We start from the raw sequence: 19,078 nt of genomic DNA, 5'->3' as shown, positions 1-19,078 counted from the left end.
GTTGAATTTGTAAGTCTTTGTGAAACTCTAAAAGTTAAATTATGATGTGTATGATTTGCTTGTGTGGTAGTCCTTCAGATGTGACAGGAAAAACAAAAAAAACAACAACTAAACAATCCTTTCTTTACATGCAGAGACAGCCATCAGCAGTTGTGGCCCTGCAGAGATGTTTTACTAGACTGTGTTGGAACTTGTGGACGGGGAGTGTGCTTTGGTTGGCAGTGAAACGCAGCAGTGCAGGTTTCAGAGCTGCAAAGGCCGGGGGCCACAGTGCTGCTGCTGCAGGTTGTCCGGTAGGGTGCCTGTAGAGCTACACAACACGCTGTTGATGTCAGGAGAAGAGAAGGGGGGGAAACGTGAGGAATGGCCGAAAACCGACGGTGCTCTCCTGCAAGGAAACAAACCAGGACGTAAGATTTCGACTGGTGCTTTTCAAGCTTGAACAGATTGATTCAGGCGTTTAGTTTCGTATCAGCGTTTACTGCGCATAGTGATTATTTTCTCAATTTATTGGGAGAGCGAAAACGCAAGGGGGAAAAAACCGCAAGGTAGACTGCCGCTCCTGTCGCCAGCAGAGCTACTTTATGGACTAATACGACATAAACAGGCTGAGAAATGTTTCGCGCTAAGGTCGCGCGCTCGTCCTCGGTGGCCGCGTGAGGTTTTTAAGGCTAGCTAATAGTTCATATGCATATTTTTTTGGCCCGGTTTAGAGCGTGCGTTTGTTGTGGGGACGTTACATTTAGTTTGATAAACACGACGGTTGAAATTCATCCCTCCTTCATGCCTCAACCGAGCCGACCACATGAGAAGTCGACGTCCGGGGTAGAGTAAACCGCAAACAAAGGCCCCCTTCTTCTGCTTCACTGTTTCCACCTGAACCATCCAGGAGAGGGGAGAAACAACAACATGCGTGTGGATTTGTTTTGGATATGTTTGTGGTGCTTCGTTCGTCCAAGTGCCTCCGGTCAAGGGCAGTCGACGGCCGTGTGTTCCCCCTCATGCAGCTGCGATGAAGATGGGGGAGCAGACTGCTCAGGGAGAGGGCTGACCAGCGTCCCAACTGGCCTCAGTACTTTCACCTACTACCTGTAAGTACGAACCACTGTCCACAATGGAGAAAAAAAAAAAAAAAACTGCCTACACACATTTTTGTGTGTATATATATATATATATATATATATATATATACAAATGTGTGTATATATATATATATACAAATGTGTGTATATATGTGTGTGTGTGCGAGTGTATACTAGTTTCTGTTACAGTTTTTCCATCTTAAGTCAATACACACAGGTATAAGGCGCAATATCACTACAGCAGGACATTTGGGTATTATACAAGAAAAATTATTAATCCTGTTTTCATTGGAGATGGACCAATCAGGGTTTTTTATGTTAGCTGATAACTACAAAAAAATTAACATCAGAACCCACCAAATTCCTTAAACGCATATATATATATATATGTATATATATATATATATATATATATATGTGTATGTATATATATATATATATATATATATATATATATATATATATATATATATATGCATGTGTTCAATAAAGAAATATCAAGGTTTGTTTCACATTGCTACTATGCATATCTGAAATTGATATTGGAAATCTTTCCTAACATCCACAAAACCAAATATATGATTATATTCAGCCTACATCTAGAATCTTTAAACTTATATATATATTTATAAGCATGCTGATAGAAGCATCCTGGTCCAGCAGCGCCTGTTTCTTGCACACAGACACATCAGCAGCAGCTGAGTTCTAAACTTGTCATGCACAGGTTCTACTTGTTTATTACACTTTATTGTGAAATTTTATTTTTTTTTTCATAACAGGAACTGGCCAATAAGATCTCAAATAATACCACAAATGGGTATTAAATTCAAAACTAAAGAAAACAAAAAATGTTTTGCCAATTGATGTTTGGTTAAAAAACAAACAAACAAAAACTTGTCAGCGTTGTATCAGCTAATTTCAACTCTACATGGTTGACTGATAGAACAACAGAGGTCATATAGATAGATCTAGGTGCGTACTGTGGGGCTTTTGAGTAGAATGGAAAAGCTCTTGTTTGTTTAATGCCAAAAAATAGGGGAGTCCATCTTGCAGGAGTTGGACTCCAACAAGATTGTTGGAGTTTGAGTGGTACAGACACCTTAGTTTCATAGAAACTAAATCAAGTGGATTACCAAGTAAGTGAGGTGTTTACGCAGTGTTGCTGATACAGTTGATGATTGCCCTGTAGAGTAACAGTTTCACAATCTCTGGGTTAATAGAAAACCAAACCAACCGCCCCTCTGTGAGCTTACGCAAAACAAATTATGACTTTAGGTAAATGACTGATTATTGCAGTGTGTGAGTTGGTTTTATATATACATAATAGTGGAAGCATATTTTTTTATTACAGAAAAGGTTTTTTACATTTGTTAAAATTTCCTATTATAGATTAAGATTGTTGACTCTGGAGTAGATTCACCTAATCTGAGCCATCTGAATATTACTGGGGAAGATTTGAAAACACCTCACTGGAGATGTTTCAGTTAGGCATGCAGCCTAACTCAAAGCCTTAGCTTGGCAGTTGTTATAACCGATCAATTGGGCTTCTAATTAACCAAAAAATGTACCATATTAAATGTTTTTCTGACGTCTCAATTACATCAAGAAGCAGCTATGTCACAAGATAAAATTGTGTCCTTTACAGACTTTCTCTTCAGATTTTATGCATTGTTAAATAAAAGAAAGAGCCTCCGAACCTGTATTTTCTCTTCTTTTTCTACACCTTGATAGATTTAAATACTACACTCCCTAACCGGTCCACCTTAGAGTTTCAAAACATGTGAAAGGTTGTTTGTCCCTGTCTTTGTCTTATGCTCATTTGTTCTCCTGGTCTCTTGAACTTTAGTTGTCCTCTCCCTCGGCCTTTTGTGTGCGGAGTGGTGGGGTTAGGGATCATGATGGATTAGTGTGACATATTGCAGCTGCAAATGCTTGCTCTCTCAGGGCTAATGCACCGGCAGCGGTATGCTGACGTCTTAAAGAAAGACCTCATGCAAAAGTGCTTTGTCTTTACAGTACTTGGAACTTTGCTTGTAGAAAGAGTTTTTCGGGTCAGTGTGCCGCAGGAGTGCGCTAAAACGGTGAAAATTGGCATGAAAACTAAGCCAGTTTGTGCAACAGGATGGGTTGTTATTTTAATGAATCACAAATGCTTCCTTTATTGTGGCTTTAGTATTCAAAATGCAGAGAACTCATGCAGTCACAAGGTTGTGTAATAGATTATTTAGCTGAAAATCCCTTCTTGATTTGTCGGAAAAACCTGCTCATGGAAGACCACACATTTCTGCAATAAATCATTCGACAGTGTTTGCACAAACTCTTACCTGTAGCTCACTTTGGGACTTAGTTTTGGCTGCAGTAGTGGCAACTGCCATGTCACAGAAAAGCAGATTGTGTGGGGAAACAGATTTGCTCAGCCAATAATAAAGCAAACAATCTTAGTGAGAGAAAGTAGCTTAGTTGTTGCTATCTCTCTGTTCTTTTTTTTTTTTTTTTGTTAATATAATGATTGCACAAGTTCTTTTCCACATAAAGACATTTTTTTTTATAATAAAGCTAGGAATGAAGGAAAAGCTAAAGGTGGCATTGGGAGTCTTTCACTTAACTGGTGGAACTTGCAGCCCTCACCATTGGTGCCCTCAGTGCATTTCATCTGAATGATACTTTTGTTCTTAGTCAGTAGAGGTGAAAGGAGCTAGTCAGTAGTTTCTGCCGCAGAGCTGGATGGATGGAGGAATATTAAACTTCCTTAAACTCACTATTTTATGATGTCTTTACTTAAAATAATTTGTTTCAGTTCTCTTGAATCACAATTTAGCTGCAACATATTAGGGCTTTCTGGGATTTTATTTTGAATAAAATGTACTCCTGTTTTTGTGATTCCGGCGAGTAAAATATTTGTAAAATTTGAGTGTGTTTTAATCTCATATCTGTTTAGCCATTTAAAGAATGATGTCAAATACAATTAAGCAGGTATTTTAAAATAAATATACACCAAATTGTCTGTCTCATGTTTGTGAGGAGCTAAAAAGTCACGCCGGCTATATTTCAGATCAAATCTGTGTTTACAAGGATGTCAGTCAGAATAAGAATTGGCAAAAACCACCTCGTTGTATCGGAATAAAATAAATTTTTTCGATCAGACTGAATTAGATTAGAATCTTCTGTCTGCGATGTTTACATTAAACATTTATGATCTGATTATTTGACTATGTAATTGTAGCTAGTTTGAATTCTGATGACACAAGTAATGGCATTAATAGAGGTTTTCTTCTACCTGCTTTGAAGCAAACATCTGTTTAGCAAGAGTTTTGGATGCCTCCCTTTTATGAAAAGTATTCAAACTGCTCTTTTTAGGACAAGCATGCAGATACCGTTTCTTTTTCCTCTTACAGTTAGTTTGTGGGACATGCTTTCTTATTTTTCAAGCCATCCAATGTGTTCCTCAACCTTCAGCTTACAGAAGACTAAAGGTTTGAAGCTACAGGAATGGTCATCCAAATGTTATGTTTGCTTTAGTATGGTGTTTAGTATGACGTTCATTGCTTTAGTAAAGACAAAACAGTGTTTGATTAAAAGGTGAAAAAAAAAAGTTTTTGGTATTACATTCATGTATTTGGAATCTTTGGTCGTAGCCACAAACATGGATGCTGCTCCAAAAAATAAAAACTACTCTTTTCTCACATCATTACTTCAGAATACCAGTTACATTAACTAATTCTTCTGACCAATTGCTATTGATGCCCTAATTGAACCAACAGTAAAGACACTGATTCAAACTTTTAAAGGGACAAACGCAATCATTTTTTTTTTCAGTTCACAGATAAAACTGTAAACATATATTCTTTACACAATATTTGGCAATGAAGATTATTAAACTTGTCCTCGAGAATATTGAACAAGTTTATAATTGGCTATTACAAATTTTACAGTTATATGTACCTTTATTTATCTGCTCTACTCAGGCAAGTGAAACTCCTAACAAAAAAAACCCCTAAACATTATAATGAATACAAGAGCTGCTATAGTAAATTCATTTTTAAAACCTTGGTTTTGTGGCGGCCAAGTGGTTAGCAAACAGAGCTTGGAAACCTAAGGTTCTGAGTTCGAACCCCACTCCCACAGACTGCCACTCTGGGTCCTCTGGTCAGCCCACTGCTCCCCAAAGTGTATGGGTTAAATGCAGAGGCAAATGTCTCCAATTTGAGATCAATACATTTCAGTTATTATTATTGGTGTTGCATGTTGTTGTTGTGTGACTTGAACATTTTATGCTGATTTTATTTGATGCCAAGCATCAGTAGATCAGAATAGAGGCTCCAGGATCCTCACTGTTCTGTCAGATACTTTGCCGTATTTGATCTTGATGCTACAGTACTTTGACACGTTATGTCACAATATGTTAAATCCTTCAGTAAATGCCCATAGAGTCCTGTTGTCTGTCTATTTAAACAAAGTGATAAATAGTCTGTCAGCCTTCGCTGCATCCTGTACCGCATACAGCTGATACTGTTGGTTGTATTAACACAGGAGCTAAGAGCAGATAAGCTTTTAATCACACCATGCTGATACATCAGCAACCTCCAATACCTCAATATATTATAGCCTTTTAGTTCATTTATAAGCATGTAGTAAAATTATTTTTATTTAAGTAATGTGATGTATTTTGCTTAAGGTTTCTAATGGAAATATATATTAAAAAAAGAAAAATGATGAGACACCTTTCCTGCTTGTTACCCCCTTTCATTGAAATCATTTTCTTCCCTTCTTCTTGCAGAGCACCCGTCTCTAAAAACAGTCAGAGAAAGTCAGTCCTGTTCTTTTTCACGTTTATTTCACCCAGCAACGTGTCAGTGGGATGGAGATGTGGGAAGGGGAGGTAGTCGGGTGAAGTGGATCCCCAAACATTTTCAGACCTTTGTATCACAGTTAATATGTGGTTGTTACTGAGAAGGGTGTGCTTGCTTCATGCTAGAGATAGACCCATACATCAGCAGATATTTTTGGCTGATGCTCATGTTGTTTTCTTGTATCAGCATGGCCCGATACCTGCATGCACTCACCAATTCATTAGTAAATTTAGCAGCCAAGCCTTGAGATCACTTGAAGCGCTGCATTGCCACTTCCTTCATTTACAATTCGTTGATAATGTTTTATTTTATTTGTTAATACATTTTTCTTTTATTTCTATTTATAGACTTGTTTAACTATGGTAACAAGTTATTATTGTTTTATTTTTACCATCTAAAAGGAGGAAGCGAAAAGAATAGCGGCCTAAAGAATGAGCCCCTAAAAATCTCCAGCACATTTTGGGGATCAGTTACACTAATGTGAAAATAATCGTCTCTGCATTAGACTTAAAAAAACTGTATTGGCTAATCTCTGGTGCATGCCTCTCGGGTTCATCCTCCAGATAAGTCAATTCTTCCTGGGAGTTTTGCCTTGTTGTCTTCTTAGATAACAAAAGATCTCTTCCTTGAATAACTCCAATGTATTCCCCTTCTGGTTGTACAACCATAAACTTAGACTGTAGGTGTTTTTGGAGATTTCTTTTAGTATCTTAAATTTTCCTTTCAGGGTGACCTTCCTTGGATGACGAAACATGTACATATCTGCAATTTCTTTTGGACTTTCCTTCTTGCGGACAGTTTTCGATACCGTGGAGTGGCTGATTCAAAATTATTTTGTGATTTCTTTAAATTCCCTATTGCAGCCTTTCTAAAGGCTTGCTTTATCTTACCATGTTTTTGCTTTCACTTTAACAGTCATGAGCACACTGTGCCACATGTCTGAGTTTTTAAACAGAAGTAATCTTCAAAAGTAATTGTAATTGGGTGAAAAAAACACAGCTAACATTTGGAACATTGCATTGATGGTCTAGAGTAGCTGTCTAAAAGTATCATCCTCAGGTACAGTATGTATTTTATTCCAGGCCAATATAGACTCAAATGACATCCTAAGATGTTTATGATACCCATTGAAATTACTATGTAGTGTAGTGTCAACAAATTTTATTTGGTTAATTTATCTGCAAATAGGCACCAGGCTTTTAGCTTGAAATGTGTACGGGCCTGACAACCCTATGTCTTTAAACAGGCTTAACTCTAACCCATCTATATTTGGCACTTAATTGAAGTATTATCATTATGAATTAATGTTTCTTTTTGTGCTTTACTTGGGTAAAACTATGGACAATGATATTGAAAACAGTAAATTGTCATACACCAATGCAGTCATTATTGTGCTTAAAGAGAAACTAACATTAAGACCAAAACAGTACTGTAGAGAGCACAAAAAGACAGTTTTGTACTGTGGATTGCAAAGATATTACTGAAACTCATATATTTTAAATTTTGTGGTTGCTTAATGAAAATGTTTAATTTGCTGCTTAATGGCTTAATTCTTGGATTTCTACATAAGGCTCGATAATGTAAACTAGATCAGTAGTAAAAGCAGATAGGGAGCTAAACATCAATCAAACAATCCTAAATTTAAACCTGTTGGAAGTTACCAAAGTCAGTTGTGGGGTTTTCTTTATAGAGTTCTATAGAGTTTTGGTTTGTATTTGATAAAAGGGTACCAAAAAATTTACCAAACTTGGACTTTAAAACCCCATAATACATAATGACTAGGGTTGGGAATTGATAAGGTTTTCACTATTCCGATTCCCTTATCGATTCTGTAAAACGATTCCTTATTGATTCTCGTCACAGTCATCTAAATCTAATCAAGAAGGCATCCGTTTAATTAAAAAGCATTAATGTACAATTTCGGGAAATAAACTCATCTCCCCCGATTTCAATAAACGAGCGTCACCTTTCTCTCGCTCCCTGAACTGTGGAGCAACTTGGTAGCATGTTTCGTTACATCAATTGCAATAGCTAGAGTCATGTAAGAATTCCAGCTACCAGTAGTTCTAATTAAACATGCTAGCAATGAAGGGCTGGATTAACGAGAAAGGCACACTCCCTTAATAACCCCAAAGAGAGGTAGGAAACTGCTGGTTTCTGGTTTAGAGTTGGAACACATGGAACCGGTTCTGAACAGGAACTGGTTTTCGATTCCCATCCCTAATAATGTCCCTTGATAGTAGGTAACTTTCATTATTGTTAAATATAACCAGGATTCCATCAGTTACAATTAACCCATATTACCTACAGTGACCCCATCATTCTATGTGGAATTTAGACTCTTGGGCTCTCTTTATACAGTTCATGTAGCTAATATATATCATACACTATATAAAATATAGGGAAGAGTAGCAGTAAAAATCATTTCAGGTGGCCAGTATTATAAATAGAGAAGCAGTGTTTCCCTTATTTCTCACAAAAACTGCATCAGAGAAATCTTTTGGAATTATTATGTAAAATATCGATGGCATTTATCACTTCTGTAGTTTATGGCTTTGCTTTTGAAATGTTTCAGGCTTGCTTGGCGGCTACATACACCTGGTTTATATCCTACCATTTTTTTTTTGCATACAGCGTCTTACTACAGAAATGTAGTTTGTCGTAGGCATGATCTGTTGTTCTAGACTGTCGTGCTTGCCCAGTTTTTGTAATGGTCTTCCTTTAGCGTGAGTGGCACTTGTCAAACAAGAAGAGCGACAACTTAGAGTCTAAAAGCACTTTGGTTTTTATATGCATATGCACAGTTGAGTATAAACCCAAAAGGATTCATAGGTATAGATATCTGAAAACTGAAGAACTTTTGAAAAGATTACAAAAAAATAAGGTTTATTTGTACAGGACCTTTCAAAATAGAGAGGCAATGTGCTTTATGTCACATTTTAAAAAGCAAATAAAATGCATAAAACAATTTAAATATACATTTAACATACTTAGAATCAGTTAGAAGCACATTTGTAGAAAATATATATATGTTTTCTAACCATAAAAGCTTGACAACCCAGTGTATTTAATCTGGTTTGAGCACAGAGTAATGACTGGTCAGATGATTCCATAGGTCACAGCAGTGGAGTGGGTTGGAGCAGGTGTTGTGAGGAGTAAGAGTCTCAGAAATGTTCGATGGGGAGAAAACATTTATTGATTCAATTAAAATTAAGCTTAGAATTTACTCTGAACATCAGTATATGGTGAACGTTTATAGATAGAGTTGCATTAGGAATAAACTTTACTTCTGGTGTCAGTTGTTAATACAAGCAGATGGAATCAGCTTTGACATCCAAGGTTTGTAAGTGTAATAAAAAAGGCAGTAACTTGACGTTCAAATACCTTTAAAGACTTTTACCTACCGAAGTCACTCCTGATGGTTTACAATTTATAGCTGCTCATAATGTAATTGCTAATCAACGTATGTGCTGATGTCAAAACATGATGTCTTACATTGTTTGTGGCAGTTACAAAACCTATAATGTTAAATATGCATTCATTTGCCTACAGATGTAGGTGTGTTGTAAAGCAAACCTTAAATAAGACTCACTCAAAAGGGTAATTAAATAACTTTAAAATTGAAGACAAGCAAGTTTTAAAACTGCTAAAGGATTTTTATTTTGACTGTCTGTAAAACTTGTTTTAATGTCTTTACAATAGGTGTGGATGTTTAACTCGGGCCTCTGCCTTAGAGTTACAGTTTTTTTTAAAGCATGCCTCACTCTCCCAGATTATCCGCTGCTTCCTCGCTAAAATAAATCCAAAGGGCACATGGGATAGGAATTTGCAGATACCTGTTTGTGGAAGCATTTAAGCCTGTCACTATTTATCACCGCTGTATTTCGGTGTCCTCTTGAAATCAGGCTTAGCAGGGACAGGCCAGGACCTTGATGAGTAAAGCAGCAGGCACAGAGGCGGGAGGAAGAGTGATAGAGTCATTCACCATAAGCCCTTCATTTGGTTTAGACATCTAAACAATCTGTGTATAACTTGGAGGAAAATACAGTGAGGAATGAGGAATATACCCAATTGACCACTAGCAGTTTAATGAAACATTGCTTACAGCTCACCACCAATGGAGGAGACAAGGTAGAAAGAAGACCATAGTGGGGTTTGGGGGGGGAGCTAGATGTTGATGGAAAAGTTGTAGCTGAACAGGCTGTAGGGTAATTGAATCTCCAGGTAAGTGGAGATGAGACATAGGTCGCTGAGATGGTGAGGGTCCTGTCAGGGTGTACCTCTTAAAACCTGTGGGTTTGTTTGTGCATATATGTCTGTGTGTGTATTTGGGTCTGCGGGGAAAGAGCAACGTGATCCATGTAGGATTCAGGGGCCCACACACAAGGTCCGATAGAGATCTGGCAGTGAAACTCAAGATGGTCAGTTTGGAAGTGAAAAAAAGAAGAAGAGTTCAGAGGGTTCCTTAATTTAAAAATCTTGTATTTTTCTGTACTTTGGTTTTATTTTTTTCTCTCCTGGTCATGATATTCTAACATCTTTATATCTTGGTATGTTGGGGTCTTTTCTTTAGACCAGGTGAGGGAATTCATTCTAATCAAGATGAAACATTCAGGCTTGAATTTGCCCTCATTGTATTCCTCTCAACCCCAGGAGGCATGATGGCAGCATTCTGCAGCATTTATCCTTACATTTTACTATCATTAGAGAATAGAGTAGAAGTAAGGTATTTTACAAGTTTTGTACAAATTTAAACGCATATATTCATAGTGGATTCAATAGGGAAGTACATCAAGTACCATGTGCATACTTTTCATGCTGCTACATGTCTGTTTTTACTTGTTGATTTAAAAAAAAAATGAAGATCCTTTAGGCTAAATAGAAGGGCTTTTTTTCATGGTTTTCTTTTTCTAGAGTTTAAAGCAATAGTAGTATTTAGTTTTTTTTGTGGATTTAACCATTATATAAAGTATTATTTGATGGGATTTCTAAAATAAATGCTGAAACACTGGTAAAGGAGAATTTGGTACATTTTATTCATTGCCGACAGGTAAAAAATATATATATTAGTAAGATAGCATTTGAAGCATCATCAATATCTTCCACTAAATTTGTGTTTCTTTGTTGTTGTTTTTTTCTCCACAGTGATCTGAGTATGAACAACATCACTGAGCTTCCAGCATATGTTTTCAAGAACTTCCCCTACCTAGAAGAACTGTGAGTACTTTGTTTATCGTGTTAAAGATGTATTTACTCTCAACGATGTTGACAAGAGGGCTGATCGTTATAAAACGCACCTGGGTGTTTAAATTAGCATTATAAAACCCACTGCATCGGTGTAGAGCATTCCCTCCTGCTCAGGTGTGGAAAACATGCAGGAGGCAACAAATCACTCAACACTGATGAACTGAGCCAGGGAGGTTATAAAGCATGTAATACAGCTCAGGTAAAAAAAGCATTGCAAGGTAACTGGCATTAAAGCAGCAGCCATGTAACATCCGGCGTGAATTTTTCGCTTTTAAGGGATTATGAGGGTAGAAACAAAAACATCTGTGCGCATGGACCTTGTTGAATGGGCATAAATCTAATCTAGGTGGATGTTTTTTCTTTGCTCCTAAAATACCTCAGTGTCTGCTGTGATTCGAAGATAAAAATCTGTCTGCCTGATATCAGGTAACACGCAACCCACAAAATGACCAATGAATTAAAATTCTCCAGAGCCTCCTGCTCTACCTGGCTTTTGTAAGGATGTTTTTACAGCTCTGGTGCATCTTTCAGTCTTCAATGCTTCTTTTTCTTACACCAATTCAGTCCGCTTTGTTGAAAACCAATTTAGTTTTCATCGCATTGTGTATTGGAATGCAAGGCAGGAAGGAACAGGGCAAAACAATGGTTTCCATCGCAACACTACTTAAAAACTCGCCCAATTTCTCCTCGACCAGTGTCTTCTCCAAACTCATCAAAACTGATGAACTGAATGACCTAAACCCTTGGTCAAATTGTGTTTGCTTAATCTTTTTTTTCCTTCTCTGAGAAAAAATCAGAAGACTTGTCTGTCCTAACTTGGTGGAGAACTTTTTGGCTTTAGGTCTTCGGCATTGTCAGTGATCCAGAGCATAGGCCCTAAGGGTAAAACCAGAGCAAGCTGACAGCAAAATAAGGAAAAAAAAACATGCAGGCCATCCTTAGACTGGGAGGTGAAAAGAGAAAAGAAATATTCCCGCTTCTTAGTCACGCAATCTCTTTTGCTGAATGCCCAGAAGATCAACAGACTTGATGACAGAGATATTGTCTGTCTCTTTCTGCAGTTTGTTTATATCCTAAACGGTAACCTGTGATTGATAGTCCTATCTATGTAGCAATCAGGCCCTTATTTCACAAAGTGTCTGCCTCGGTTTTATTCAGCCTTTTTTTTTCTAATACATTTAGAAATTTTTTTTTTTTTTTCTAAGTATTTAACTAATTATAATTTAACATTTGTAGTCACTACATTTAAAGGAACATGTACTTGTGCTTATAAAAAGATTCATTTTCTGCATTGAAATTTTATTAGACCCCACAAGTGTTTTTAAACTTTTGGTAAACTTTTATCTGTATTGTAAAACACTTTTTTGCTCGATTTAATTATAACATAAAATTACAGTCATACACATTTTTAGTAGTGAATTATCTTATCTACGAAATGTGCTTTTGAAAAGAATTTATACACTCAGAAATTGGAACCTTTAGATGGCCCTGCACAAAGATGTACAAAACTGAGTAGTATAAACGGCGTAGTGTAAATATACCCTATTTATTATTGGTATTTGGTAAATTGTAAGTAGGGTAAATTATTAATTAAAGCTACAGTGTGTAATAATTACAGGCATATAAATTCAGAAATTTAATATATTATACATAACTATGTTATTTATCATCACCTATGAGCTCAGCCTTTTAACCATAACATTTGCGTTGCCTTAGAATTCGTTATTTATAATTACATAGGAGCGGGTCTCGCAGCCATGGAGGCTGACATCTTTGCGCTACGGCAGCGCAGAGGCAACAAACTAGCGATTGCGAGATCTCCCGTGACGCTCGAAAATAACTACGGCAAGTTGAGAGAGATGAACTGAAACGGTACTGAACAGTAGATGGCAGTATTATGCCTGAGAAGCGTTTAGTCTGCCTGAAACCAAAGAAGAAGAAGAAGCAGGTATACTGCGCCTCAGTAACAAGAAAGGTGAACAAGGCGGCAGGCGTGAGTGACTTTGCAAACTGTTTGGCACTGTGTGGCCAAACATCAGACGAATGGAGGATCATGCCTACTCTGTATCACAACGAAAAGCGGCGGACACCGAACCCCCGTCATCTAAGAAGCGGAAACACGACGAGAATAAACGCAAGAGTGACAAGAAACGACAAAAAACACGGATCAACATTGGCACGGCATTTACACGATGGAAGTCACTGATGGAGGAAAAAGGTTTTCAAAGTGACGCTCAAGTTGCCAGTTTTCTCTTGGACAGGTAATTAATCCTATACACACAATTGTCTAATATCACTGCAGTTTTTGGAGTACAGGATGCTCAGACCTGTCTAAAACAATAACATGCTGCGTGATGATGCTGTTACTCTCCAGTATACTTATTCAGCAACGTCCCTGACGTTTCACAGGTAATGATTCAGTAATTTTCTGTAAAATAATTATCTGGATATATACCTCGGTTACTTCTCTCCGGCTCCTTTGGAGATCTTCAAGCCTTTCCTCCTCTGCTCTCACCCCGCTGGCTCCCCTCTCTCGCCTGGCCCCAGCTGCACGCTCACCCCGGCCTCTCTGCCCTCTTCCTTTCCCTCTTCCTTGCCTTGTAACCCCCGTGCCACAAACAAGACTTGGACTCTGTAAACGGGGAATATATATTCTTCCAGCGAACACAATCTCGCTGTTAAACTAAGGACTACAATTACTTCGTCTGTTTATATCACCATGCAAAGCAGCTCACCAAAACGTCACAACGACGTAGAAAAAATAACGGGTATATTTATTATCTTAAGTCTACATGAAATCTATACCCTACACAGACTAATGAAATACTATCTGTAAAATTATCTATGTAAACAAACCTCATCACTTGAGAAGGTAGGTGATGCGGACGTCGTGGAAGACATTTTGTCCCGTAACGCTCGCCGTACTGTTGGGGGGGAGAAGCGGTGGGGGGGAGACGTTCATGTTGCTGCAGTCTGCAGTCTGACCGCTAGATGTCGCTGAAAATTACACACTGTAGCTTTAAAACATATATATTTTAGAAATTGAAAACTGAAAATTGCAGTTTGTAGATGGGTTTTATCACCAAGTTTGTCTTTTTATGTAAGAGTGACCATTGGAAAATGTAAAAAAAAAGTAAATGTAAGATTTTAAGATTACCACAAGATTATTTATATATTTTATCTTAAGGCATTTTACAGAGTCCAACCAAAATATGCAAACATTTTTTATTTTAAGGAATCCCAGCTGTTCGCATCGATTCTTTGACTCACAGAAATAACTCCTCCTTGCTTATAAAATTGCATTGAAAATATTGACTCCAGGGGTCCAATGCATACTCAAGCTACACTTTTTAAACAATTTTTAAAACTTTGAAAACCACATATTACTTTTCTTCTATTTCAAATCCACAGCTGATTAAAATAATGACTGAAAACTGTAGTAATAAAGTGACAAAATATTTAAAAAAATTAAAGAGGTGTAAATTAGGGCTGAATTATTAGTAAAGGGATTCTAAGAGATGCAATTAGCTCAGAGAAGGTATTATGCCAAAATAAAATATTAAAAGATTCTTCATTTAAGTTGAATACCTTTTTATCTAATAACTCACATGATAATCAATCAGCAGAATGAGTATTAGTTGCAGCCCTAGTGTAAATATGTTTGCAAAATAGTTTTAAGTTTACATCTAAAAACCACGAACCTCTACATTCTCCTGTCTGGTACATATCTGAAGCCAAGCGTCATTACAGAAAAATTACACATAAGAATGGAAGTGGTACAGATCCCTTCATCATCTGTGTCACATGCTCCATGTGTCTTGTACATGTAGAAAGGCATTGATAAGGTGTATTTGTGAGGTGGAGTTATGGTTTTTATTTGTTTTTAGTAATGTTTTAAAGAAAAAAAAGGTTAAAATTCAAGTGTTACTAAACTTTTACTGAAAGGTAGACCTGTTGGAGGGTTGCACAACTAGACGAGTCTGCCTCTGCTTCTCAACAGCAATGAAAGAGCCTGGAGCAACAGGTGATAAATCTGCTAAAGGTTTACGAGGAAATGCACTTTCGGTTATGAAACCCGTAGGCTAGTCGAAGTATTTTTTCAAACCATGTTTGTTTGTGCTTTTTTACAATTAAAAAACTACAAACTAGGATCTATTTCAGGCTATGGCACATTTTTATATGCGTCTCTTTAAGGATGATGGTTTTCATAAATTTGGGTTTGATTCTTACTTTAAGACATTGACTGTTCACTTATTATTATTTGAAAGAGCAAAGCTGCGTATAAGTTTTAATGTTTGTGTGTTCTCAGTTGTGTAATTGGAACTGTTTAATGTTAATTGATAACCTGGTTGTGAGTGTTAACAACATGATATAATTCAAGTCTGAGTGGTTAAATTGACATTTTTGCATGTAGGCTTTGATAAAACTCGACCTTTTTTTAATAACATGGCTAAATTTATAAAAGAAAATAATCAAAGGATAGCTGAGATTAAATGTTATATCCATCAATTTTAAGATATCCTGACTCGGATTGCAATGGCAATTCCCCATGCAATTTTTATAAAATTTTTTGTGCAGAGGAAAATGGCACACAAAAAAAGCAATCAACTTTGTTTAATATCATCTCATGTTTTAATCCTCGAAAGGTTTTCTCAGTTTATTTAGTTTTTATTGGAAAAAAACCCTTAGTTAACTATATTTACTTTGTATTGCATGCATACCTTGTGCTTTGTATATGTCTTAAGAGTATTAACAAGCAATCATAATAAAACAAGACTATTTTTATACACTATATGAAATAGAGCAGGAATATTAAAAATGAGCTCTGAACCTGATTTGATATAGCCACTTAGAAAAAAAGAATCACTGTGATATTAGTCACATACGTACATTTTTCAAAAGCTCCGTTCAGTTTGTATGTTTTCAGACCTCTTAATGTATGGGGTCCTCCAGCACATACACTTAAAAGGATGCAGTGTTTCAGCATTTGTTCATGGTGCTAAAGCAAAGAAAAAAAAAATAAAACAACTCGATTTGAATATCCAAGAATAGATATGTTGCACTCTCAAGCTCCAGGCCAGGGTTAGTAATTTCTCACACCTACTGGTGCTCTTACACGGACGGTTCTGATTCTCAGCCTCACACATAGCAGCTCTTGTTGCTGGGAACTCAGCCTGGTCTGACTCATGTTGCACGGTGATAAATCTGCTGCTAATCTCTCAGGCAAGATAGCGCACTTGGGCTCCATGTCCCAGTCAGCTTGTCCCATGCTTATTTACACCCTGGTTTCCTATTTACTTCCTGTTCCCAGCAGGAAAGGGAGGTGTCCCCTCTCGCTTAAATAATTTTGACATGCACTGAAGCAGCTGTCTGATGATAACTGTTTCAGGGGAATATAGTTGTGTAAGTCTAAGTTGGGTGAATTATTATTATTATTTTTTTTTTTTACTGTTCTTTTAATAAGAATACCAAATATTGAAGTTGCATTAGCTTAAAATCGATCTATGGAGATGGATATTTGTGGGTATGTCTAAAGTAGGGCATACACTGTGCGATTTTTTTTTTTTTTTTTTTATCGCTGCACGCAGCTAATGCTCACACTGTGCGTCGAAACCACAAGGTTTCGTCATACAGTGTGAGTTTACAGCTAACGATGCATGTTCAGCCAGACGCCTGATGCGATCTACCTCCTCACACTGTACATCAAAAAAAAAATCCCACATCGGACTCTGCTCCGCAGTGAGATGGCGTTACTCTGACTCGTCTATCCGGAAGCCAAATGAGTAGAGGAGGAATATGTAGCTCGCTAGAGTAAAACATGCTGCCTTGGCAATTTGTGCGATTTTGTGCTGAAAGTCCTAAAAGGAAAAGGCGACGTATTTGGACAAAGACATGGCTGAGCAAACATTGCTACTACGGTCTGTCAATTTTACAGAAAGAATTCCATTTCACTCGCACCCAAGCCATGCTTCTGTGTTTACATCTGAGAGGAAGAAGAAAAAGAAGAATCCTTCTTTGCTCACTGAGCGATTTGCCCACGACAGTCGGTCCCGACCTCACATTTCTTGATCGGGAGGATGTCGTGAGAGGCTTATCGCCCCTCGTTACCTCATGTACACTACACGGAGTAGGCTGAAAGGCGAAAAATTCTCACACGACTGGAAAGTCGCCCGAAAAAAGGGCAAAAAAAATCGCACAGTCTATGCCCTGATTTATGTTTGATGAGTGACAGACAAATAACTATTTCCCACTGGCCGCAGAACCGTTTAAAACCGGGAACAATCAGGTTTTAGTGACGGTGAACACAGCTCACTGACCTGAGTCAAACAACTGCAGACACATCCGACCCGGGTCGACCCGCTAATTTACGCGATACCATTTAACGCAACATATGGACGTCAACACACTGCGCCGGTTTTGTCTGATGTAACAAGCCTAAGAAACTCTGCTTACATTCGTTAAACATGGCGTAGAGCTGGTAAAAGAGATTTGGAGGGATAAAAGAATGAAACAAAGCCCACTGACTATGCGGCGACTCACTTGTTAGTGGGTCAACCTGTGTTTGAAAAACAGGCGTTAACCCGCTAATTTCAGTGGGAATGAGGCTAAAGTGATGAAAGGCCATTGCAAAGACACATGTCTATGAGCCCTTGGGCTCCATAATCAGTTTGAGAGCCGGAATTTAAGCTTCCCAGAGGATTGGCGTGCAGTTTTCAATCCAAAGTAATGCTTGGTTAAAATTTAGTTTTTCCTTACAGTTTCTATACAGATATATCAAATTTGCTGGAGATTGTTCATAGAACTTGTGAAATGTGTTTTATCTCAATGATAAGGTGCAATTTTGATTCTTTATCTGCCTTCAGACGACTCGCTGGGAATGACCTGACATTCATCCACCCTGACGCCCTGTCTGGTCTGCATCAGCTCAAAGTTCTGTAAGCACGCACCCTCCCTGCCAATGCACACACTGTTCTACACACAGACTCACAAATATGGGAATGCAAATTTTTCCACATAAATGCGTTTACATAGCGAAGCTTGCTAGAACATGGTATCCTCATTAAATCTTTTGGAATGGACTTAATATAGTTTTTCATATGAGCCCAAAACTCACCAACAGAGAAGTAAGTGTAAGTTCTCCTCTAACTTTTGTACTGCATCAGCCAGGTTGCGTCAGACTAATTATGTACATATTTGTATGGCTCGAAAGACAAACAAAGTCAAATTTTCTGTTAACTTTCCATCAAGCACAAGGGTCATATTCTTGTTTTCTTCAACAACAGCATTAGATTGCAGTTGCATGTATTTATTCGTTGAGCTTTCACCTACAAACAAAATATAATAAAAAAAAATGTTACAAAAGGTTCAAACACTTTATGACATATTAAGTCTTAAAATACCTTCTCTCAATATGTGGTATTAAAATGTTTCTCTGACCTGTTTTTATTTTTAAAATTTCAGAATGCTGCAAAATAATCAACTGAAAACTGTATCCAGCACAGCACTAAAAAACCTTCACTCGCTACAGTCTCTGTAAGTTTTTCTTGTTAAAACATGCATTTATGTGATATTTACAATTATTTATGCTTTTTTTTTTTTTTGGGGTGGGAGTGACTGCAAGATTGATGCTTTCTGTCCTGCTTTAATGCAATAAAAGCTACTCAATGTTGTTTCAAAAGCAGAGCATGGTTTATAATTATATGCACCCCTCAAAAAGAAATCTCCCCTTTTAACAGCATAAATGTGATACTTTTATTTACAGAGCTCAATTAACATGTTACATAACCCTCTATCCAAAGTGAGGATCTATTTTTCCATCTAATTTTCCAGTAGACCCACATCCAAAGAGCAAAGGCAACACCAATTTTGATACAGTAGAACAGTTTATCTACTTATACA

General features: G+C 37.3%; 1 protein-coding gene across 1 annotated transcript in view; it reads left to right on the top strand.

Annotated features, from left to right (window-relative positions):
- Nucleotides 1-208: 208 nt before the first annotated feature.
- Nucleotides 209-19,078, top strand: part of lgr4 (leucine-rich repeat containing G protein-coupled receptor 4) — a 39,633-nt gene continuing 20,763 nt past the window's right edge. The window contains exons 1-4 of the mRNA XM_038283744.1: nt 209-1,091; nt 11,078-11,149; nt 18,043-18,114; nt 18,641-18,712. Of these exons, the coding sequence (XP_038139672.1) occupies nt 910-1,091; nt 11,078-11,149; nt 18,043-18,114; nt 18,641-18,712 (398 nt within the window). The 5' untranslated portion in view covers nt 209-909. The remainder of the gene's footprint in view (nt 1,092-11,077; nt 11,150-18,042; nt 18,115-18,640; nt 18,713-19,078) is intronic.

Source organism: Cyprinodon tularosa, unplaced genomic scaffold (assembly GCF_016077235.1).
Source record: "Cyprinodon tularosa strain WSP-4 unplaced genomic scaffold, ASM1607723v1 ctg197, whole genome shotgun sequence".
Classification (NCBI taxonomy): domain Eukaryota; kingdom Metazoa; phylum Chordata; class Actinopteri; order Cyprinodontiformes; family Cyprinodontidae; genus Cyprinodon; species Cyprinodon tularosa.
Note: the sequence above shows the minus strand (reverse complement) of the source record. Positions and strands in the feature narration are given on the sequence as shown.